Raw genomic sequence first — 25700 nt, forward strand, 5'->3', positions numbered from 1 at the left:
TGATTCAAATGAAAATGTTTGGTTTGTTTCGTTATTTTCGTATTTGTTATATTTTTTAGGTAATTTGTAAAAATAGTATAATTAACGTGCCAATTTTGGCTTAGTTTGATAGTAATCAAATGCAGCATTTTCCAATTCACATTTACAATAAAACAAACCCAAATTGGATAAGTTTTCTCTAATTATTTACCGATAGCTCACAAAGCGCTTGCAGATACGAAACAATTGCAAAAAACTGAATAAATACAGAAAAAACATCCAAACATTTCAATAATCCATTATAAACGCCAGATATCCCTAGGATTAGTGTGTCAAAAGCTTCTAGAACTCTTCAAACCATCCAATTTTAATATTGACACGTGTTTGACAATTTTAACTAACAGCGACATCCATATTAAAATATAAACAATTTTTGCAAATATGAGTTGCATGTAATACATAATTAAAAATCAAATTATTGATTTAAAATTAGCAATTAGGAGTAAAAACATAAAACATTTATTTTTCTATGTTCTCTTTTCACTCACTATTAAATCATAGAAAAAATAGAGCAAAATTCTTACTGAAGCAGGAAACATACTTATCATTATTTATTGTGCTTGACTAAACCAAACAAAATGAACATTGATCAAACTAAATAGGAAAACCGTTCTTTTCTGATTATCCCTTATTATTCTCCTCAGATCAAGCAATAAATTATCTACTATTTTGAAATAACAGTTATTTAAGATAAATAACACCACCAGAAGTGAGATGGAGATTTTAGTTAACTCTCCTCTATTATTGCTGTCAGCAGATTAACAAAAGTGTATTTAGTGGTAGATCCAATAACTATCTTTGAAGAACAGAATTTCTGATCTTCAATTATGAACTGTAACGTGAATTCTGAAAAAAAACGTGAGATATGAATGAAAACAATTGAACAGTAATTTTTCCTTTATAATAATTTGTATAAGTAAAGTATATGATATTTGAAATTTTTAACTTTAAACTTGTTTTCATTTGAACAGAACCTATATGCAGAAAAAACCAGTTGTTAAAACCAAAACCAAATGTTTAAAAGATTTTTCGAAAAACCTGAATTTTTGTCAAAGACATTTTCTGCAAGACAGGTCAACGAGAAATGAATTTCTGATCTAGGTGTATGCATTATTTGGGGCACAAAACATTTATGAAAGAAAATTCTGGAAATGCTCACAATTTGTCACAGTCACAGTCAGCTTGTGGCAAAGTTTGTTTGATTTTTTCGAAAGTTTTTTGAGTTTGTATGGTAGATTCTAATTTTTCTCTCGCTTCAAAATAATGTAGATTTAGTCTATTTAAAAAACCAAGAATATCCGATAAATATGCTGTCATACATATTCACTGTTGCCAGGTCAAATATTCACTCTTGAAATTCTAGAAAAACGTTATTGTTTCGCTACCACTGTTTGGGAAACACTATCTGAAAAGGACCTACAGCAGCTTCCAGAATAATTTGACTGCACTTCGATATCTTAAAATATTTACACGTTTTTTTTGTGGTCGCAAACATGTGTTTCTAGCTGAATGAAGCATTTTCACATAATTCAAAATAGTTGTTTTTCTAACAAGTGCAGAAAGCAATACTTTTAGGCCCAGTTGGACAAGCCCAGACTGCAAGTTTGGCCACGCAGTCGAGTGCAAAAAAGATACATTCTACAAGTATAAAGTGTAAGGAACATTTTTTAAGAGCAGTTTTATATTACACGCATCTCAATAAAAATTTCTAATTCTTTATTAAAAAAAAATAATTATATGGCTTAATATGGAACAAAAAGAAACTTATCAACTACGTACAGAATCTTAAACTTTAACTATATCAAGGCGTAAAACATTTGTCACAATATTTACATTTGAAAGGCTTTTCACCAGTATGAATCTTAGTATGGCTATTTAAAGATGACTTTGGCACAAAACGTTTTCTAATACATTTACATTTAAAATACTTCTTCACCGGTGTGTTTTGATATAAAATCTTAAACCAAATTCAGTTGAAAAACATTTTGTCACATTATTTACATTTATATGGTTTTTGACCGGTGGAATCCCCTAATATGTTCACGTAAATAAGTAAGTTTTCAATACACCTATTTAAAAATACATAATAAATATTCCTTTTTGTAGACTGCTGTTGACTTTGATATAATAAATCCAAACTTTGAGCGGTTGATATGACCAATTTAGGAAGTTATTCATCTGATGAGTCCAGGGAGTGCATTTTGCATTATATTTTTGAAATAAATACTCAAACTTTACGTTTTGCACTTGGTCCTCGTGTGTACTTCGGTTGACATGGATGCAGGTGACAGAATCAGTTTGTTGTTACATCTAATATACTCAGAAGTTTCGTAGAATGAAGGTTGAATAGAATGCTTTTAAAATTTGCCAGGATGAATGAATTGTCTGGGAAAAGATAATCAACTATGATAAATGCATAACATTCACAGGCTATTTTATTTATTTTTTTTGTTTTCATGCTGTTAAGGAATTAACTGATATCCCTGTAGAAGAAGAGAAAATACTTTTTTCCTCACTAAGTCTAACTTTCTGCACTCAAAAGTATCAAATTTTGCATGAAAGTAGAAAAAGCAATTTAAGTATCAGAACAATTTGAACTGGGGACTGCACACCCACTGTCCCTTACTGCTCTTTTAATATTGCTCTTTTTATTTTTTGAAATAATTTGAAAACATTAAGAAAAAAAATGACCAAACGTTGCAGTAAAGGTTAGAAAGAAAATCTCTCAGTGCTGTAGTAAGCCAAAAGTCACAGAGAGTTAAAATGCTAATAAGTGAGTAAAAAACACATCTTAGAGCAACGAAAATCGTCCAATCTTCTGTAATTATTGTGTATCCCTAATATAACTTTTTTAGATTGTCGATATGTTCACAAAATTCATCCGACACTAACGTGAATACGAACATTATTGGTTTAATAGTATATTGTACAACAAGGGTGAATAAGATGTCCCTATCGCACGAGGACGAAAATTTTTTAGAGTCTTTTTTTCAGGCTATTTTTTCTACGACTAATTGGAATTACTTACCAAATTTCAGTAAGTAGTAGTATTAATTTTTTAATTGAACACTAGCTGAAACTTGAACGACTTTTTCATTGCCTCAAAACATAAGCCAAAATGTCACAATTAAAAGAATTATTTTTCTTACGTTCAAGATTAGCTGTAATTGGTCTATTTCATATCGCACGCTGAAAATTGCCTATGATTGGTCTATTTCATATCGCACAGTTGTGGAAAGTCTAGGATTCTATATCCGTTCTCTAAACTGTTAAGGAATGAACCAATATCCATGTAGGAGTAGAAAAAATCCGTTGTAAGTTTAAGTAAATAAACTAGAACGAGCAAAAATAGAAACTATAGCAAAAGCGTAATCAACAAAAACACTTGTCGAAAATAGCGTCGAGTCGTTTATGCACGACAAACAATTTTATTCATAACAATCATAACAGTTGGCAGCGACTGCCTCAAGGCGGGTCTTCGTGAGGCCCCAGCGTGGGGCAGAGCGAGACGGAAAGTATGAATGGCAGACGTGAACGTGGTGTTATGCGAAACATATATTTTCTTAAAGAGTTGAACGTGAGATTATTTCTCTTTCGTTGATTGCAGCGCCGTTTTTATTTTGGCTTTTTCCCAACTTGGGTGTTACAGGTTCAGTGGTTATTTTTAGTTTTGTTGCATAATTTATGTTGCTTCGACTGCCTTTTGATTATAGTCGCGACTGGGGGGAACTAATAGAGCTCACAGTTCAAGGTTCAAGGCTCATTAATGAATTGATGAATAATAAGTGTTGAGTTTAATAGACGACCTTGAGACTGTAGACTAAATAACCCAATAAGCTACACAGATTTTGTTCAGTTCTTATCGTATTTTCTGTAATTTTTGGTTGAAAATAGTTTGTAAGTAAACATGACAGTTAGTGTGTTGTGGTCATGTCTTAAGATCTTAAACATTTATTTTTAATTCGGTCATTGCTGTAAATAAAAAAGTATCTAGAATCCAGTGAATGGCTTTTCCATCGATGCTACTATAATCAGATTCACAAAGTTAAGAAAACCCTCTACTCTTCTTCTTCTTTATCTTCTGTTTCAGTCCGATCTGAGAAATATCCAACAGCACTTCTAAACCCAAGAACTCAGGTAGAACCCATTAATACAACAAGACAAACAACATATATTACACCCTTAACCCAACAGACTTTGCCAAATAGTGCAGATCATCGACAACAAAACAGAATGTTCTCTACAAAAGAGGAAATGCCTAATAACACAATTCAGCTTATTGTCAAAACATTAATGCCAATTATTATAAACAGCCAGGAAATACAGGATGATCAAATGGGATCAGATAGCGAATTCTAACTAAATAGTAAATAATGTATAGATGTAATCAAAGAAGAGAAATCAGGAAATCATGAGACAAAAATTCAAAAATGACTGAACACAAAGACTTCAAAATTTTGCAATGGAATATTCGGAGCCTAGTAAGTAAATAAACTTGCACTTCTTTCTCTCGTTTGGGAGTACAACCCACAAATAATAGCACTAAATGAAAGATGGATGAGAAATAATAAAAAACATTTACATTAAGGGATACAATATTATCAGGAATGATTGGGAGGATGGAAACATATCTCATATAAGAATATCAAGAAGGCCTTAATTCTCACCAACTCCAAGATTGCCATACAAAAAGTGGATGACAATACCATAAACCCTTAACATGATCATATTACTTTAAAAACAAAAAGACTTTTAAGCAAGAGATGCAGGATTTGAGATTCCAAAATAAACGGGAATGAAAAAGTGGATCAATTTGCAAATGTAGTGTGAAACCTCAATGTACGTTTGCAACTAGATTTGGACATAAGACATATCTTGCCTTACAATAAAAGGGATACATTATGTGGGAAAGAAGAATGCCTTAAACCGAGTGCCTTGGTTCAAAAAATAAAATAAAAAAAGGAACATCAATTTAGAATTGGGGTGACAGATTCCCCATTTTGTGAATGCGGAGCAATCGAGGACTTGAATCACATATTTTTCCAATGCTCTATCAAATATGATGGAGTCTTTGACCTTTATAGAGACCTGCAGAGTGTATTTGGGGTTATATGAGCCCAACAAACATATTAATCAACCGACTAAATAAATACATAATTTTTTATGAAATATCCATTTGAATAAGAATGATAATAATGGCACAAAATAATAATAATAAACTAATAGTTTTAATTAAAAAAAACACGTTTGTACTTAAACTGATTTGATTGTTATAGAGATCTAGGGATTAAGATAGTATGATTGTAGACAACTGATCTTAAATGCCTTTCCTATATTGTTTGTAGATAAGGTTCCTAGACCCATTTTACTCTCAGCCAGTAGTTGTGTTGTTCTCTTTTGTTGTTTTGTCTTTCTAACACTCAGCACCGTACCAAGGAGGAAGCAAAGCTCAGAAACCATACAACCAATTGATTTGTGTACCGAAGCACCTTGGGGTCTGCTTGGGGATGGTCTAGTGTCAGCCAAATCCTAGGCAGAAAGAAAACCCCGGGCAAATTGTCCCATAAAGGGTGCAGAAGATCAGAAGCCATATTTCTCTAGTTAGATACGGGATTCAGGAAGGAAGGAAGGAACTTTCGTCTCAAAACGCTAGACAACCTATGAGATTCAATTCATCACGTGCAGACTGTTTGCTATTTCGTGTATTTTGGATTGGAATATTGCTGTAAACTTTTGTCTTCAGATAACCCGGAAAATAGAAATCAGTTGGGGACAGATCAGTGAACCTGGGTGGCCAAGCTATGATTCCAAATCCTATTCATCTGTCATTCGGTTAAAGAAATCTGTAATGACTCTTTGTAGAATGAGCAGCTTTATCCACCGTTTCTAATTTTATCATATTAATCATTTATTGATTAAATAGAACTCTTGTAGAGTTTCTTGAACTGAAAATTGAACTGAAAGTTCTTTCAAAGATGGGTTATAAGCATCTAGCTTCGTTTCTTCAGTTGTAAAAACGCTTTACTTTCTAAGTTTCTTTTTGTGGCAATTTACCACACAACCTTCTGAAATATTTTAACAATATTATAAGTTTTCCATGGCAGGGATAAGCACTTCTGAATATTTTGCTGCAAACTAATTTTGCTCTGAAGCTGTGGTCGCTTTTGTATAGACTATAGAGTAATCAACTTTACTCTTTTCTACTTTAGTGAACATTAAAATAAACAAAAATGTAATTACAGAACAAACTATAGCAGACTTATCAAATTTTAAGTAGCTTACGTTTGATAGTAAGTTACTTGTTACCCTGCTTTTTGACACTGAACATAGGAAAATAACATTACATTTTTTCATCGTATGTTCAGAGATAAACTTCACTGTATGTCAAGAGTATTCTAAAGGCCGGTACTTTCACCTCCGAATAAATTTATTCTTAGGATAATTTCTATAGAAATGACGGAATTGATCTATAGCAGCGTCTGATTTCAAAGTTTCCATAGATATTATCCTTAGAATAAAGTTATTCTGAACTGAAAGTACTGGGCCTAACTAGTACATGACTAGAATATGCTTATGACCTGCCTGTGTTTACTCATAAAAAACATATTTTTCTTTATTTGGGAACATGCCAAGTATATGTCTCGGAAGTTCTAAATAGTCTCTCTAAATTTTAAGCAGAACAAGGTTAGCCACCCTGAACCCTTCATTAAAAGTTTGAGTGTAGAAAAACGTCATAATAATGATATTATATTGATTTGATTATTAGGTTTTTTTAGAAAAAGTGTTAGTTCAAGCGGACTCAAGCTAATTAAATCAGATTCATTAATTTACCTAAGATTTGGTTTTTTACTGTTTAATTTGTGGTTACGAGGTGTCATCAGTAAGAATTTAAAGCATTGCGGCCATACATTTACAAATTTTAATAGAACATGCTAAGGAACTAGCATTATGGCAATCAGCCCGTAAGTTAATATTTACACAGATTATAAACTACATAATACCTTATAAGGTTCTGAGAAAACAAAAATATATCTGCAAAATGTGTTTACTCCTTTTATTTTCTTAAAACTTTTTCTTTGTAAATGTGTATTTAGAGTGGATGCAAGTTACACTAAAATCTCATACAAAAAGTGTCGTTTATTCACGTATGACATTTTTTTCAGATTTCCTCTTTACGGGCCGGGCTGGCCATCCACCATGCTGGGCAGCCCTGCTGGGCCGGGGGGGCCCCCTCAGAGGGGGCTTTGGCCCCTGGCCCCGGCACCAGCACCTTCGGCAACCAGTTTTTCTACTGACGGTGAGTTGACTTTGCTTATTATTAACAGTAATAATTGTTATAAATCTTTTCCGCTAACGACCTGTCATTTTAATAGAAACTTGTTTTCTTCAATAGTAAACGATTTAGTTTATTGTTTGATCTTAATTTTGAAATAAGATATAATATTAGATTCTCATTAAAAAAAAGGTGCTGGGAATTTCCAAGTCTGCCTCTAGTAGTAACCTAATCTTGGAAATCATTAAGGTTATTAAGAACTCGCATTATAATACACTATAAAATGAGCAACAAGTTAAATCAACAATCTGTAACTTTTACGAGTTTATTCGACAACTTATTACTATTGACACACCCTGTATATTAATAGTACTCAAGTTTTTTTGAGCAATTTGACACGGGTTTTAACCCCTAAGCGATATTTATCGACCGGCTTTTTGAAACCGTGCCTAATTTTTCCAGCTTTGTCATTTTGATGAAACTCATTCTTAAAGCCAAGTTCTATATATTTTTAAAGTCATTATATCCAATTGCCTTTAGGGTTAAATGTAACTGAAAGAAGTCGAGAAGAAGACAACTTTCCACTAATTTTATCTATAAAATTATTTGTCATAAAACTAAAACTTCACTTCAACATTGATGAAGGATTGAAATATCATAATTCAAAGATAATTAAGTATATAATTTATATTCATTGAATTTACCTTCCCTAGGTAAAAAATGTATCCTAAATTTAGTTTAAACTTTAATTCAGAACACATTTTTGCTTATCATCTTTTAAGCGGCTTTTTTTAATCAAAAACTTGGATTGTGACAAGGCAAGCACATATAACACTGGGGTAAGTTATAGGATCAAAGGAAAAGAATTAACGTATTTACGTTTAAATAAGGTCAATAAATCAGATGAAAAATGGTTTTAAATCTGTCTACCTGTTTTGAAATTACAACACTCAAAAAGTTCCTAAGCTAATCTCGTTTCTCGTTTCGTTTGATGTGACACGCAGTTTATTTAGTCTTTCATAATCCTAGTTACACGGTCGTTTGTATGTATTTGTTCTATTATTTTTTACTTACAAATCTTTTTTTATTTTTTTAATTAAAGTGTTCAATTTTAGGAACATTAATGTGTTGTCATATCATCTGTTTTACATGTCATTAATTTTTATAGCCTATTCAAACTTTCCTTCTCATTAAATTATTTGGTTGTACTTTGTAGACTTATTATTTTAGTCAACTAAGAAGATGGAATAAAAAATTGTACATACTCCTTTTTCTCTTCAACTGAATTTTTTTAACCATCCAGAAAAATGTTATAGTAGGTATTTTTTATGAAATAATTTATGTTTTCTTAAGGTTTTTCAATTGTATTTTTTTGTCCAAGTACTAATTCTTAACATTTTTTTTTGCCAAAAAAGTACATATAGTTTATTAGTGAAGCTAAAATGTAGACAATCGTTTTTCTATCTATCATCGCTTAAAGAATATAAACTATACAGGGTGGTTCTCCAATAAGTACACCGATCAATATGGATTTATACGAGGATTTATAGATTGACGCAACCAACATAACACAATACAACAAAAGTTGTTAGCATGCTTATTGTTGACTAAACGGTTAATCTATTATGATGAACAAGTGTATTTTCCAATATCAATCTTTTTTACACCTATTTTGCATCTTTTGGAATTACGTTGTAAAAGATTCAGATTACCTACACCCCAGCGTTATTCAAAATGTTGTGTGGATATTGCCAATGGCCAAATATTTACTAATTTGTACGTAAACTGTAAAATATTTTTATCTTTGAACGACTAAAGACATTTTGCTTTGCACCGAATTTCAAACTTCACCAGCGGGAGTAATATATTTCTTTCAGTCCTTGATACGTAAATAACTATTACGTATTACCCTATAATATTGTCGGTCATTTGTGATGGCACTTTACCGCCCGCAACGTTGCGCCTCAAATTTGTTCGCGGACCGTAATTCTTTACTTTCTGCCTTCTATACGTAAATAACTCGTTTGGTCTACAAATGTCAGTTTTGACATAAAATATTGAGAAACTGAAACAAAAACTGAACAAAATGCGAACTTGCATTCTTAGACATTCTAATAAAAAAGACATAAACAAATTTGAAACAAAAGTAATAAAAGTATACAGAAAACCAACCCACACAAATAGATATTTAAACTACAAATCCAATGAGCCAATAATAGTAAAAAAAGGTATTGAAAAAAGTTTATTTGATAGAGACAAAATTATTTGCAATAATGAACAATTTGATAAAGAGAAAATGTTCATTAAAGATGTTCTAAAAGAAATTGACTATCCTGAAACATTTATTAATAAATGTTTTAGATTTAGAACATCCACCTGAAAATTAAAACCAAATTTTACCTTTTACAAACCTTTTTATACCTTCCCTTCCAGGTATATCTAATAAAATCAAACAAATAGCTAAAGAATATAACAGATCAGATCAGAACAATATTTAGAACTCAAAACACATTAAGATCACACTTAACTAAAACAAAACCTTACAATGAAAATGAATCTACAAGAAACGTGATATATAAAATTAATTGCAAATGCAATAAATTTAACCCAAACTAGCAAGAAGAGAAACAAAATATTAAATATCTCAGAAACGATTTAGATTACGTGTATGACTTTATAAATGACACCTTTATATTTAAACATAAATTCGAAAAATATGGTAATATACTGGGTGTTCCATGTAAAATAAGCATGTTAGAAGACAGTCGACTTGAAAAATGTCTACTTTTTCCACGATTGATTAATGCGGTTTTCGGAGGCCCACCATGTCTCCTTTCTAATAAAGTTACAGCTAAATTTAGAATAAATCAAAGAATAAACAAACGAGCAACTTAAAATAATATAACAAAAAGAAAAATAGAAATAGTGGGTTTTCTTTACTTAATGATGTTCTGTAACGCCCATTCCACTTCCTGGCAATTTCAATTTATCTAACTCGGAGCTGCAACCCAAAACAAATACAAATGAAGCCCTTCGACAAAATTAGTTCTCGAACACCCACACAGCTGATGCTCCAAATTGTTTCGGCATATGTACCCAAACAAAATCCTTTTCTTGAATACCCTTTTCAGTCTTGTTGTTTTACTTGTCAGTCTGGCTTTCGTCGGTTGATGTCAACGGTCATATTTACTTTCGTTTGGTTAGTTTATGCTAATTTACTTTCGTTATAATTTCCGATATTGCTTTTTGATGCATTGTTATTTGGTATTACAATTAACACCACATCACACACGCATTCTTCATTCAATATTTTGGTGATGTTTAGACTATTCATTTACTGTAACAACCACAAGCTTGTAACTGTCCAATAACGTACATAACAGGCTGTTAAAGTCTTCATTAAGTTGCGATGCGGGTGCCTTCATTTCGTCTTTTCTCTAAAGTGTAATTTCGTAACCAACTCACACGCTTACAGAGTCTAATCAAGTTATCACGGATTTTTGGTTAGACCATATTATTTAGACTGACAATGGTTTCTCTTTCTCGTAGTGTGGTGACCCAAAAAGGAACACTTTTCATAATATATACAGGTTCCTACTTTTATCTCTGCGGCAGCGGGCTCCAGTGACGATGTGTTAAGTAACCAAATATTTGTCTTTCAGTTAACCATATGGTGCAAACTAGTAGAGCGTCCTCTTAGTTGTGTAGGGAGGTACTTCATATAGTCTGAACGACTGGTTTCTGAATGAAAATGAATTTTCAGTTAATGCACTTTCAAAAGATAGGCGACTTTGTAGTGCAGTTCAAATACCTGCATTTACACCGCCTAATTAGATATCGATTAAATGGGCATTAATGACTGGATTACAACTTACGGATTGAAATTATTCAGATTATTTTATTTGTTTTGCGATTTTATTTGAATGATATTAGACAAGATCAATAATTGATAATTCGAGAAAAGTAGATCCGTTGCTTATTAGTTTCTATTTAACCTTTCCCATGGAAATTGAGCATTTTTAACACCGGACCATTTTTTGAACCATTTTTTTTTCACCAATTTTCCGACAAATTTTTATAAAACAAGTTTAAGTAATATGGTGACTCAAGGAATTGATTAGTGCAATAAAAGCCCTTTGATTACCTTGAAAGTTTGTAAATGTTTTGAAAAGGTCTTCCTAATTTTGCTGTTTTTTTGTCATAGGACGTGTCTAGAGGTTATTAAGAAGAACATGTATATATAGAGAGTAGAGTAGAGTATATTATGTTTTTATTTTTTATCATGTTTTTTGATTTTGAAAATTTGCCAAAAAATTAATAAACAAGGAAGTTTTGGTTTGTTTTTGTCGGAAATTGGTTTAACCAATTTTTAAAGGGTTATTAACGCAAATTTTGTTATATAAAGTTGTCGTTTTCGACCAATGTAAAGCTTTTGCTGAAAGTAAAAATGTTGCACTTTTTTTAAGAAAAAATTCTGAAACTACCTGTTCTTACGACATAAGAAGCTTCTTTCGGTTGTATAGAGTGCGTGTAACCGCAAATATTATACAAAATTTTAATTTTTACCAGGTTTTTGGATTTGAGAATTATAGAAAATTTGAAAAAAATATTTACGAAAATGTTAGTTTTTTCATCAGAAATTTGTGAAAGTGATATGAATATAGTTCGTGTTATGCAAAGTTGTAATTTTTGATCATTTTTTTAAGAATTTTTCCGCAAAGACAACAAAATCGATATTTCATTATGAAAATTAGAGGGTAAATTAGGAGAAAAATGATCTAGACTAGACTAGACTGACAGATAAAATGTTATATTGTGTGTTTATATTTTTTTTTTTAATATAATGTTGGTTTTAATTTTCTCTCAGTACCTACAAGGAGCCATGTAAATTTTTCTCTAACATTGCCAGATAGTGCCTAACCATGCCAGATAATTCTTGACGATGTCAGTGTTTCTGAAAATTGCCAGATAATATCCACAGAGTAAGGTTTTTATTGAGTTTCTAGGTTATATTTTTTGTGAGTATACCGAAGCTAAGTAAGTCATAGTATTTTTAAATTCTGCTAGTTGAAAGTCTAAATTTTTGTTCCTGATGAGTTTGTTTCTAAATATTGTCGTTTTTAAGGTATTTACTAGTAAACATTGGCATTTTCAATATTTGGAAGGCTAATAAGATAGAGTAAAAACGGTTTGCATGTTTCTATCTTACTTTCTTATAAATTGTCTTCTTGAACTTCTAAATTTTCAGTATTTATTTGTTTTTATTTTGTTTAATTACAATTTTTGTTTCAAACCTGTTTTGCAAATCATTTTTACTTTCTAAATACAACTGGCCGGCGTCCTGTCTTAGCTGATCACCAGGTACAAAGAGTAGTTATGTTGTAAAAAATGTTTTTAGCAATGCCAGAATTTATTTGGAATTGCCAGAAACTGTTTGACAATTTTTAGAAACTATCTGGTATTGCTAGAAACTATTTGACAATTGCCAGAAACTATCTGGTATTGTTAGAAAATATCTGACATTGCTATAAACTATCTGGCAATTGCCAGAAACTATCTGGTATTGTTAGAAACTATCTAACATTGCTAGAAACAATCTGAAGAATACCAGAAACTAATTGCCAGTGCAAGAAACTATCTGCTATTACTAGAAACTGACAACTGCCAGAAACTAACTGTCATTGCCAGACACTATTTTACAATTGCCGGTATTGTTAGAAACTATCTGGCAAATGCTACAAACTAATTGCCAGTGCCAGAAACTAACTGGCATTGCCAGGAACTATTTGACAATTGCCAGAAAACTATCTGGCATTGCTATATACTATCTGGAAATACCAGAGAAATATTTACATGGCATCTCAGACCTTCTGTACTACACTGATGACTTATTTGTTCAATACTAACTACTGTCTTTAATATTTGTTCTTTACTTTTTTTTTATATTGTTACGTAAATACAGTCTAATTTTTTATTATCTCTTATAGTTTTATTAAAGATATGAAAAGTAAAAAAAAAATTGAGTGTTCTACGTTTTATCTTATAAAACGTGCAGAGTATGACCTACTGAAGGCTGTATCTCTCAAACCGCAGATGAGAACAAAAAGTGATAGATGTGAAATACCGGTGTTACTGGTAGCTTATTGATAAAATTTAACCAATAAGTATCCCAATACAAAGTAAATTCCGTACAATTACATGTACGGATAATAAACTGCCGGTGAATTAGAGGTATAAGTAGCGACCTAACAAGTTTCCTAGCATGTTCTACACATTATCGCATGTGTTATTGTCCAGTTTTTGACAGGATTTAATAACAACGTACCGTCGTAAATCGTAATTAAAACTGATTTGCAGTTGTTAAGTCGGTTTCTTGGAAATATTCATGTTTAATTAAGTTTAATACGATGTAGACGATCGGTCAAGTGCTTAGTTTAGTGCGCCAGATCGTAGATAAGGCAATTCTTTGCCCGGTGAAGTAGAAATAGGTCAGACGCCCAACCGTGCACAGAATGATGCAGGTAGTGGTTATGTGATAACAAGTTTTTGTGGTGGTTTTTTTTCAGGGACACCCTGTGTGTAGTCGTCATTCTTTCATCTTATTTATGTTTGGATCAAATACCGAAGAAGCCAATGTCGTTGCTGTAATTATCATACATATTATTTTTCTATTTACTAAAAACACCTTGCAAAAAATAGTTAATTATGCGGTTGACCTGCACCACTTACACTCTCACTATATCATTATAAAACAATTACCTTCCCGTAATAATACTTTTTATCAACAAATTTTGTTTGCTGTTTACTGATTTCATCAGTGCAAACGCAAGGCCCAAAATATTAATATTCTTCATTATTTAAGTGTAACTGCAATATGTACAAATTTTTGAATAATCAAAAACAGTACAAATACGTTCTGTGAAATGGATCGAAATTTTGTTGATTTATGTTTGAAAGTTCAAAACCACAAATCTGTCGGTGCAGCAGCGAAATCGTTTTGCTAATGGATAAATTGGCAGAAGCTGATTGGATTTTATTCGTCTGACAGGAATTATTTTTGACGCTAAATATGATATTTTGTTATTAAATATGGCTTGCAGAAAATTATTTTTATTGAATTATGTGATGTTTTTTTATACATTATCTACTTAGTGTCAACATCTAATAGACCTAAAGTAGTACAAATATGTTAATTGGTAATACAAATCACTTATAACAAATACCACACCAGTATTATGAATTGGAGCAGTTATTTGTACGTCATTTGTAAGGGGTTATTAACTATAAATTTAAATTATGCAGTTTTTCTTAGTTGTTGTTATATGAAGAGAAAGTTTTCTTAGTTTAGTTTTTTCTTTTATTACTTAGTTAGTGAAACTACCAAAGGAAACATTTTTTTAAATGCAACATCCCTATAAAACTCACTTTCTTTTTCAAAAATATAATTTATCTCCAACCGTTATTGAGTTATTAACTGAAGAATAACAACATTTTCAAAATAAGATTTTGGTTTGTATAAAACATTTTGATGACTGAATTAATAACATTTCTGTTATCAAACAGAATATTGCCATTACTTACTTTGGCAGTGCTAACCATTTAATATTTTGGATTTAGGAGGTTAATAATCTCTATAACGGTTTAGGATAAACATGACTTCTTTTTGTATATTTTAGGTCAGAAAAGAATGATCTTTTCGGAGGAATAATAATAGACAGGATGTTACACAAAAAATACGTAGGTAACTATACAAAACTATCGTACACAAATCTTTCACTACGAGTAATAATAAGAGAAAAGTAATTTACTGTGAATAACCGTGTACATTCTAACTCATGGGGTTGAGTACAGAGGATCAGAGGATACACAACCAAGCATATCAACTAGCATAAACTGAGTTACACAAAAAAGCAATATAAAGCTTAACTTGAGATTTACTCAAGCAGGATGCAAGTACTTCCCCATAGTGTGTAAAAGGGTCTGTCGATCAAAAGTGATTTTACCCTACTTCTAAACAGGAAGGGATAAATTTAACTCCTAGTTCAAAAGCCAATGAATAAAAGATTTTTTAAATAAGTAGAACAGAGGATATGTTAATGCGGATTAATCGAGGTTAGAATAGGAACTAAAAAGATTATTCATGAGCGTGAAATTTAGAAGATAATGTAATAAAGGGGTCATCAAGTATAATCTGAAAAAATCTGTTAATCTTTACTGCAGCAAGAATACATTATAGAAGAAACTATAGAAATTTTACTTTAAAAGTTACCTAATTAACACACGTTTATATCACTTGTTTCTCAAAAACTTACACATTTACCGTTTTTTGAACACGTTTAAACTGAAAATCAACGTTGATTTGTATGTTACTTCTAAACGGAAATGTAACAATAAAACATGTTATGCACAACAACGTAGCTAATTATCTTTTACAAACGATTCATAACATTTTCAAAGTGGCATGAAACATACATTTGCAAATCAACGTTGCGATTGAGAATTGATTCAAGCGATATTTTTACTAAACTTTGATGTTTTCCAAACTGCTAAATATCAACGTTAAGATACGTTTCAGTATAACGTTTCTGCGACGTAGTTGTGGTTATTGGCTAATAACATTAAGTAGATATGGATATGTTAAAATCAACGTTGCTGTTGCAAGTTACTAGGTATTCAACGTTGATTTAAGCGTCATTTTTTACTTTACTTTTACGTTGTCGAAATTCCTGAAATCAACATTAGGTTGCGTTGAAATATAACGTTTCTTCAACGTAGTTGTGTTTATTCGGTAATTTCAGACACAAAAACCAAAACAGCCATTCTGACAGATAGCTCTGCTTTCGTTTGATCGAATGATCAACTTACCGTGGTACTACTTATTAGTACTACTGAGTACTTCAAAATTTAATTCCGAATTTTTAACTTAACTGCTAATACTATACCCTCATGAGTAATGTCTGTGATTACATCTTTATACAATATTACACACTATTATCTTAAGCACGTTACGCCTTGGTGATATTCCTGTCGAAATGCCTGTGTATACCCTGTAAACCAACCGGAAATTAACTTTTTGAAACAATACCACTTAAATGTAACCGAGCAATCTATTATTATTTATTTACAAACTCGTTCCTCATCAGCCCATCTCTTTTTTGCAGGACTGAGCAAGTATGGAGTGTACTCTCTCTTTCCCGGAGGTCCGACGTTCGGGAGTGCGCTTTACTCGCACGCGAGCACAATCGGACGTTTCGCTTCCGGCCACATCCAGCAATCATCAGGGAATGCTTTTCATGCCGCTCACAAAGGTAAGAAAGAACCCAGCGCATTAATTTCGTTTTAATCCGATCATGCTGCAGGTTGAGCATGAAATCGTCTCTGTTTACGTAACCGTGACTCGGCCTAAATGTGTATTGGCGGACAGGCCATTGTTGCCAAGTTGTCACACAATTTTATTTTCTTTGGTTACCGCACCAACAAATTTGTTGAGGAAATTGAAATTTCGTACTATTTTCAACTAAATTGGGGTCTTATGAACATTAGGAGTCTACAGGAATGGCATAGATTACTGCTTCTACAATACAAAGAAAAAATAAAAATTGCGATTAATCCATAATTTTCTTTAGAAAAGTCCGATGAAAATCTAAAAATGTACTATAATTTAGTAGAGGAACTAAATTACTAAACTTGTTGACAATTTGTCTGTACGATGTTGCCAAATATAGGCTTACTAGAGTTGTACAAAATTAACATTACAGTACCTACCATTAATTAATATTTATAAAAACGTAATTAAATAGTAATATGTAACGTAAAAAAACAGCGTCTGGCAACGTCGCATAATTCACAGAGGATAACTGACATTTAATCTTATGTATGTCATTAAATGTTCTTTCGATGAGGTTAAAGCATAGTTGTCGCCCTTTTCCTTTGCTTACAACAACAAACTGTGCAACAGATACTAACCGGACTCTTAGGTTTGTTTAGGTTGCCAAACATTATTTCGGTTTTTAAAAGCCGCGGTTTTTTGAAAGTTTAGACCTATGTCGACCATTTGGCAACATCGTACCGACAGAGCCGAACAGCTGATCGTAAAATTTGTAACGTAATTTTGATCGCAAATTTCAAAAGAAAATTGTGTTTTTACTGCAAATTTTCTTTTTTTTCTTTTAGTTTACAGCAAATTACATCATGAATATTGATTTTACCATCAATTTTTATTGCTAAAATGCTGAAAATCAGTTAAAATTTATGAAAATTGGCTTAATGAACCGTTTTCAAGGCGTTTTCAGACCAAAATCTTGAAAAATTGTCATATCATACAAATTGACGTACCGGACTATTTGCAATCATTTTAGTCCATTTTCAAGATCAAAAAATTGTTAAATATCATGGAAATTTACTTGACTTACTGTTTTCAGTCGTGCCAGTCAATTTGCAAGGTAAAAACTGTTAGATACAATAAAAACTGATTTAGCAGGCTCCTTGCCTTGTCAATTCTAGTCAATTTGCAAGGCCAAAATGTGTTGAAAAACTGTAACATTTTATAAGATTTGACTTACTGGAGTATTTAGGGCTAATTTAGTCAATATTCAAAGTCAAAATATTTCAATTTTTATGGTCCAGATGTTAGAAAATAGTAAAATTTCATGAAAACTGACTACCAGACTATTTGCAGTCATTTTAGCTAGTTTTCAGCTGCTGACGATTCTGGTCGGCGACAGGTTGTAGGAAATGAGTGCACACGGTTTGGCAACGCTGCGAAAAATCGCCTGGTTTGACAATAAAAAAAAATGTCCAAATCTGTCATTCCATCTGTCAAAAGTCTGACGCTAAGACTGTCCAAAGTTGTCAGAATTTCACAAATTTTAAAAGTTTTGACGGAAAACTAAATTGACGATTTTAACATTACGCGCAAAACTGTCATTGTTAACTTAAAGTAAGCCTAAACCAACAAATGTACACAAACAAGGGCAGAAAGACCATTTCGGTCGATAGCCCATTTCGTAATGAAATAAAGATTGTTTATTATTATTATTATAATTAAAAATGTATCTAAAAAGTTATCAAATTGACGGAAAAAGACAAAACGACTGTTTATTATCACTGGAACTGTCTGTTTTCATAAAAAAACAATGAAATTCAACGTTTGGCGCATAAGGAATATAGAGGAAAAAAAATGAAAACCGTATATTGTTTGAAATGCGACCAAACGTAAACTCAAAAAAAAACATATATTTAAAATCAGAAAAAAGATTTTTTTGTTGAGCAAATAAATTACAGGGTGTTCCACTTAAAATAATCAAAACATGTCATGAATTTGACAAGTGATTTACCTATTTCAATTTTGACAATCAGTTTTCAAGCAATTTTTCTAATTTAAACTATGCTGTCAGATCAAAATTAACAGTATCTGCTTTTGCAATATTGTAAATTGAAGTCGCAGGGTCATATCAACAAAATTAATAGCCGGCTTCCTATGAGAATTATGAGCAATTTTAACTACTTTATGTATTCTGAACTTGGCAACACTGTAATATCCTTTAAGGGCCGCGTATGAGAGGAAAAATACAGGGTAACAGGGTTATTGCTTTCATTTTGTGTAGGTAATAACAACGAAACACCTGGGAGTTGCGTGTGCCCTACCAAATTGATTTGGGGGATGTAATAAATATATCATAAATTCGAACTTTGGGTTTTGGTTATAGCCTGCAGGATATTTAGGTAAAAATTGCCGTAAGGCTAGAAAATTACAGGTTGTTCGATTTTAGGGTTGCATGTGACTAAGTCATTTTCAATTGTTGATGATTTTTAATAATCATATTTTCAGGATCAGGACTACCATACATTACCAAACATAATATCAGTTATTATAGCTACAGTATCTGAAGAAAAATATAACGTTTATTAGTTTTTTCATAACCGTTATAACGTGTTTTTGTGTTTGTAATTCTGATGCTCAGTACAATAGAGATTAACGTTACTTATGAGCCACACCAACTTATCATATCATCTTTTTCCACGTTCTGGTTTCTGAAAATAATTTAAATTGAGTGATCAATAGTTTTTAGTTGTGTATTCCTTAATGTAAATATGATTTTTACTAGTTCCAACTTTTTAATTTAATTGTATACATATTGTAGTATATTTTGGTAAAAAAAATAACAATGTAATTATCACAATAACCCAAATCTTTGTTTGCTACGGCTGAGAGTCCAGAAAATTCAAACTTAACAAACAGTAATAAAAGTAGTTCCTATATAAGAAAACAGTGAGATGATAATAATGATGCTAGCAAATCAGTAAATAACTCTTCTCTTATCGAAATATTTACTCAAGACAATCATGGAAGCAGTAAGATTGTAATGTGGAATCTATTTACAGGTTATGCAAAACAGCTTCATAGTAGTGAAAAGGACAATTAAAACATTTAAAAAGTTATTTTTTAAATAGTTTTAAAACAAAACCGTTATCGCCCTGTATTGCTGAACACCGATAAAAGTCAAGTTAAAACCTGTTAATACTATTGCAAATAACTTTCAAACATATAAAAAAAGGAAACTTTAAGAAGTGTACTAAATATGAACTGAAAACAAAGCGATGACGAAAACGGTAACCTGTCAAGTTTTTCATTGGTTAGGCCAATATCTCTTCAGTCATTCTAATTTTTTTTTGAGGTTTTCCAATAAGTGTCTGAAAAAATATCAGTTTATAAAAGAAAAAGTACAATGTTAGAGTTGATTCAAGGCTTGACAGTAATTGAATATTTGTCATTATAAAGCATTTTTGAATGTGTAACATTATATGCTATTCAACAGTATCTGTAGGTAAGGAATAGATCTCGATAAAGACAGATCAAAAACTTCATATGTGACAGTGTGGCAAAGTGGATGTGACATCATTATTTGATAATTTGTCACAAGATGTCAGACATTTTGATGAATGGTCATGTGACCAAACGTCACACTGAAGCGTTATAGTTACAAACAGAAACTTCATAGAGACAAGAAGTACAATAGACAGTAATGATCGTTTTCAGATTTAGTCCATATGTATGTCATTTATCACGTGGCATATCCAACATTATGGTATAAATATGTATGAGCTAGTATAAAAGCATTATTGATCACTCATACAGATTCACAGGTTGCAAACTCAAAATAATATAAATAATTAGAGAAGAAATGTTAACTGGAAAACTCCCTCAAACATCTTCAAAGATCGATCTAAACAACTCATTCTTAGGTTTATGTGAAACAAAAAAAACTCTAGAACATAAAAGTCAAAGTTTTTTGCATCAGCAATATACCAATTAACTTATCTTTAAAACAGTATAGAAACTGCATTAAAATCTGTTTTCCGGTTTAAAATGTGGAGGCTTTAATAACGAACCAGAAAATCCACCGTCCCGATTGTGGTAACGAGTAATTTAATTCCATTCTGGGATTTTGAATTAATGGAATAAATTGTTTGTAACCTTCTCGCGAGTTTAGTAACTTTAATATTGTATAAAAGAAATATTGTTTAGTCAAATGAATTGAATAGAAAGAAATAGTACTAGCATTAGGGTGCGTATTCTTAAAATGAGGAAAGGAGATTATCAAGAGAAAGGTTTGTAGAATGTGACTGAAACTCACTTTTGTCAGATGTTTCTGTCACATTCTATCAACTCTTGACAACTCCGTTCCCTGGTATCGAGAACTAGGGTCCTGAAAGAAATAAAAGTAATAACCTGGCTACACGTGTCCATGAACAAGCGAGAAGTCGATACCATATTGTCCACAAAATGTTGTGGAAATCAGAATTGTGTCGTTGTTGCCTTTTGTGATATTCATATTTCCATATACATTATGCTGAGTAAAAGTTCTATCTCGTATAATGTTTAAAAAAGAAAGTATTTACAGATCCATCACTCCTTTTTGACTTATTTGAAATGTTACGAGAGTACTGATTACATCATATACGTAACTTGGTTCCTAATTTGTAATTATTACTAAAAATAAAGGCTAAAAGTAATATACGGAGAAATCGGCGGAAAGAGTTACCTAACGACCGATTATCACGCAAAATCGGTCAGGTCGGTTTTAAACTTCAGTCTCAAGGTTAGAAGATTACATTTTCTATGGTAAATTATTGTAGTTTGCGACGGCTGACCTTTTTTAAATTGGAGACTTTTTGAGAGCTCTAGGGCGCGGATCCGGTAATCATTATTTAGCAGATGCGGGCGATCACGATTTTGAATGGAATTTCATTGTACATCAATAATATTCCCCTGTTCACTCGGGCTTCTCCCCTGTCGTAAAAACCATTAAAATATTCACGAGCTGCTAAATGGTAAATGCTTTCAACCAGAGTCGGCTCTATGACTTTGATTACCTACCTTATAAAATTATGATATCCCACTCACTGAAAGTTTGCTAAACACATTAAATGTGTATTTTCAACATGTTTCTTTGAAAAGAAAAATATGTGATTCCGGCACTGGCTACTCATAAAAAAAAACGATTTTTGCAAACGACCATGTAGGCGGACAGTTTGGAATATCTGAGGATGACGTTGGATGAAGTAATCGCTGAGCGAGCAAACTTCCGGTGTGAAGTTTACCGATCTGAACCGTCCTTGATTTCCGTTGCGATTAGGCGCGACACATAAATGACTGCAAACACTTGTTTTTATTGGCAAAAATATTCTCGAGATCTTTTTGTCAGCTTCTTTGACGCACGATGAAAGATATATGGGACGTAATAGCTTGCGCAAGTATTTCTTGTATAATTTCACATACTCTGAAGGTAACAGTAATTGCTATTACCGTCTATCCAAGTTGACGTTTAATTGATATGACTGTCAGATGTTACAGTTAGACCTGTGACATCCTGATTTATATTTATTATAGTATGTATCAAATTTAAGCAAAATAATAGATCAGAAATATTATCAATTATTGTCTGATTTGGTGTTACAGTTAAGTTAATATGTCAGTTGTTTGAAATATAGTGAATACATGCAATTGGGAATAGCATTAGTATTTATCAGTATAGAGAGTTATTGCTCGAATGATGACATAATCAAACTAGACAGTTTTATTGTATCAGTGTGTCCATGATAAGGAGGACCACTATGGAGATCTTGGAAACGGTTAGAGATACAGATTTGGTCAAATGGGAAGAAAGTTGCGTAATCATAGCCTTAATAAAATGTCCTTTATAGAACGTCAATTTTGTTTAGTTTTTTAGATATTTTGAAAATAGTGATTTTTTGATTTTACGTTTTAATTTTTTGTGACCTTAATATTGGACTTAGACCAAAACTAAAGACACTTCTCTATAGCAACTTTTAATGTTCTTTCAAGTGGCGTCATCAGTTTTCAATTCCGATGTTTCGTCTTTGCGGAACCATCATCAAGTTTTTTAAAATACGGTCCTGATGTTTTTATGTTAGATTCTTAAAGCTGTTTTTATTCTGAATTCAATCATGTATACCACTTTATGGTTTCTTTTAGTTTTACACTGTTTTCGGCATCATTAAAAAAATATTGAGGATCTGTAATCCGTTTTTTTAATTTTTTAAAATTATTAAATTAATAATTTAATCATTTATTACTATTCCAAACATAAAAGTGAAAAAAGAACAATAAACTCTCATCAGAGACGCTATAGGATTATCACCAAGAACAAAACCTTCATTCCAGTATATCAACTGGATGACAGACATGATAGTTGTTATGCAACATCTGTACTCAACTCGATGAGTTGAAATGTACAACCTAAAATCTCTCTTCTGTTTATACTGAGTTGAGTGAGACGGAATGCATAGACGTATATCTAATAACAATTTTAACCAAATAGCTAGTAGGACAATTGTTGCTTTATTTATACCTAGTATTTTTAAAACAAATATTATACAATTTTTTTCTTATTAAGAAATTTTTATTAGGTATTATCAACAACAGTGATTTTGATAAACAAAAAGCTGGCTCTCAAACTGCTTTCAGAAATACTATAGCACATAAACCATTAGTCTAATACCAAAAGGATGTACGTAGCAATAACCAGACACCGGTATCAAACATGTAAATATTTGTACACCAATCAAGATACTACTCGTCTTATAATAGTCCATAACCAAACAGGCTTATCATTTGATTTGTCAGATTATCATATTTAATCTGTCCTACTTTGCATATTTGCAATCTTAACAATTTTTCTGATTGTATAGTTGTTGGTGTATAAGGTGTATTATGCAAGTAAATGAGTCGACTCATTCAGATTTTATTATTTTTTAAAACCAAACTGTAAGTCACGTTATGTTCTACTTTATTCATTTTTTTATACGTTCAGTTAGGGAAAGTCACGCTCTGAACCCATCCATGACACCTGCTTAGTAAAAACGAGACCGATTAAGGTCCTGTTACACCAAATTATGTAAATCATACATTTCCGGTTAAGTTTGCATGTAATTAAGGGTCTTAAGGGATTATCTTAAAACTGGCAGTTTTGCACTGTTTCGTAATTCCTAAAATGTCTTACATTTAGTGCTTAAAAGTTGATTGGTTTCCAACTGAAAAATGCTCACGTGACATTGACATTTGAAGGGTAATGGCCAATAGCTGGACATATTCCTCTGATTATTAGTTGGAGATTCGTTCTGCGAACAGACCTTATGTTAATGCTCTTGTGACTTTGAAATTTTCAACTTTTCAAATACATTCTCTCAAATTGGTTGTACCTATATATTTTACTTCATAGCTAACTCCGTTAATTTTAATCTGCCAGCATAGTTTAAATTAGCAAAATTGTAGTATTTTTTCTGAATCACCAGAATCTGATGTCAAACAGTGACATATGCCATTCACTTTTCAAGTTTTTGACAGACGTTTTGATTATTTTTGTAATGACATCAACATGTGATGATATGACAAGTAATGGATTTTTTAAACGCTTTGCAAAAATTTTAAAGTCCAAAATAGCGTCCGTAAGAAATTGTAAAGCTATCACCCATATCACGAAAACAAGCAATGATAGGTAACATAATCCTATGTATGTACATAAAAATTTCCTATAATGTCTTATTTTTAAAACTGACTTTCAATTGGAAGCTGTAAACAAATGCTTAAAATGCAACAAATGTTTATAAATTTGGCAACCAGGAATAAGTTTCTCATAAAATCCTCTAAAACCTTTTCTATTTACCCAATTCTGTACTTCTTAGCGTTATACCTAAAATACCGAAATACCTAGTTAGTAGTTTTCTTTACCTATGACCTACGAGTCACATAATTTCTACTATTTTACAAAGATTTAATAATATGAAAATTTATTCATTTTTTAACATACGTAGCATGTTGTGAATGTATTTAATGCCCGTTTGCATCGAAATATCATTAGGTAATACTTTACTAGGGTTTCCCTCATTTTTAGGTTACCCTAACGTAAAATTTGTTTGTACCATGTTTATTTTAACTTTTAAGCTTGCTGGCAACATTGCATCTTTAGGTATAGATCTAGGAACATTTAAAATGTGTAGCAACATTAGTAGATTTGTCGAAATATCTATGACATTGACAACTCCGTCCAATTTTTGAATTAAAATAATTTGTTGTCGCAAAAGGCGTTTCGTGTTAAAAGTGGAAGTGAATTTATTTGAAAAAATTTGTTTAGCACCTCCAACCATTTCTTCAGGTCTGCTCAGCATTTTAATATACTGAGGCCGCAATCTTGCTAAAACTTCGAAAACTTTCTTAACTATTTTGAAAGCTGTTGCAACATCCATTCCCATAAAATCTGCAATTGTACTGAGATGTCCTCCAGTCGCTTAAAACCAAAAGCACGATAGAAGTTGATTTATGGGACTAACGCTGTTATTACTATAAAAAATAATAAAAGTACGAAAACACAATTTGAAAAATGCTGGCAAAAAACTAGAGAAAAAACGCATAGATCAATTCAATATTATATGTACTACAACTTACCGATCATCTGGGTATTCTAATTGTTCTTCAATTGCATCTAATATTTGAAGAACTGTGGGTTTAGTGAGTCTGACACGACAGAAAATCGTCAAATTGTCCAGTTCGTCGAAATAGTTGGACTTTTCATTCACTTTTTTTGAAAAACCGTTTTCAAAGAAATCAAACATTTCTAAATCATCGTCAAACGTATCCATTATACTTCAAAAACAGTAAAATACTAAATACTTTACTGCTAATTTGAGAAATAATTTCCTAACAAACAAAATTCTTTGTCACTCTGCTGACAGTCGATAGGGGCTCAGAAACGACCACCTAAAATAAGTAACACCTAAAATGAGTTAGGGATCAAAATACATACAAATGGTGCAACAGAAACAAGGTACTACCTACCTAACTTTATTCTTTACCTAAGGCGTAAAG

The 25700-nt window shown here is 31.8% G+C and overlaps 1 protein-coding gene across 4 annotated transcripts in view; it reads left to right on the top strand.

Annotated features, from left to right (window-relative positions):
- wge (BAH domain and coiled-coil containing protein winged eye) overlaps positions 1–25700 on the top strand; it is a 213517-nt gene that overhangs the window by 133603 nt on the left and 54214 nt on the right. For all 4 annotated transcript variants that reach the window (XM_081995953.1, XM_081995951.1, XM_081995950.1 and 1 more), the window contains exons 2-3: positions 7203–7336; positions 16474–16620. In XM_081995953.1, the coding sequence (XP_081852079.1) occupies positions 7237–7336; positions 16474–16620 (247 nt within the window). In that variant the 5' untranslated portion in view covers positions 7203–7236. The remainder of the gene's footprint in view (positions 1–7202; positions 7337–16473; positions 16621–25700) is intronic.

The sequence above is a fragment of the Ips typographus genome, linkage group LG1 (genome assembly GCF_016097725.1).
Source record: "Ips typographus isolate SLU linkage group LG1, UJ_Ityp_2.0, whole genome shotgun sequence".
NCBI classification, from domain to species: Eukaryota; Metazoa; Arthropoda; class Insecta; order Coleoptera; family Curculionidae; genus Ips; species Ips typographus.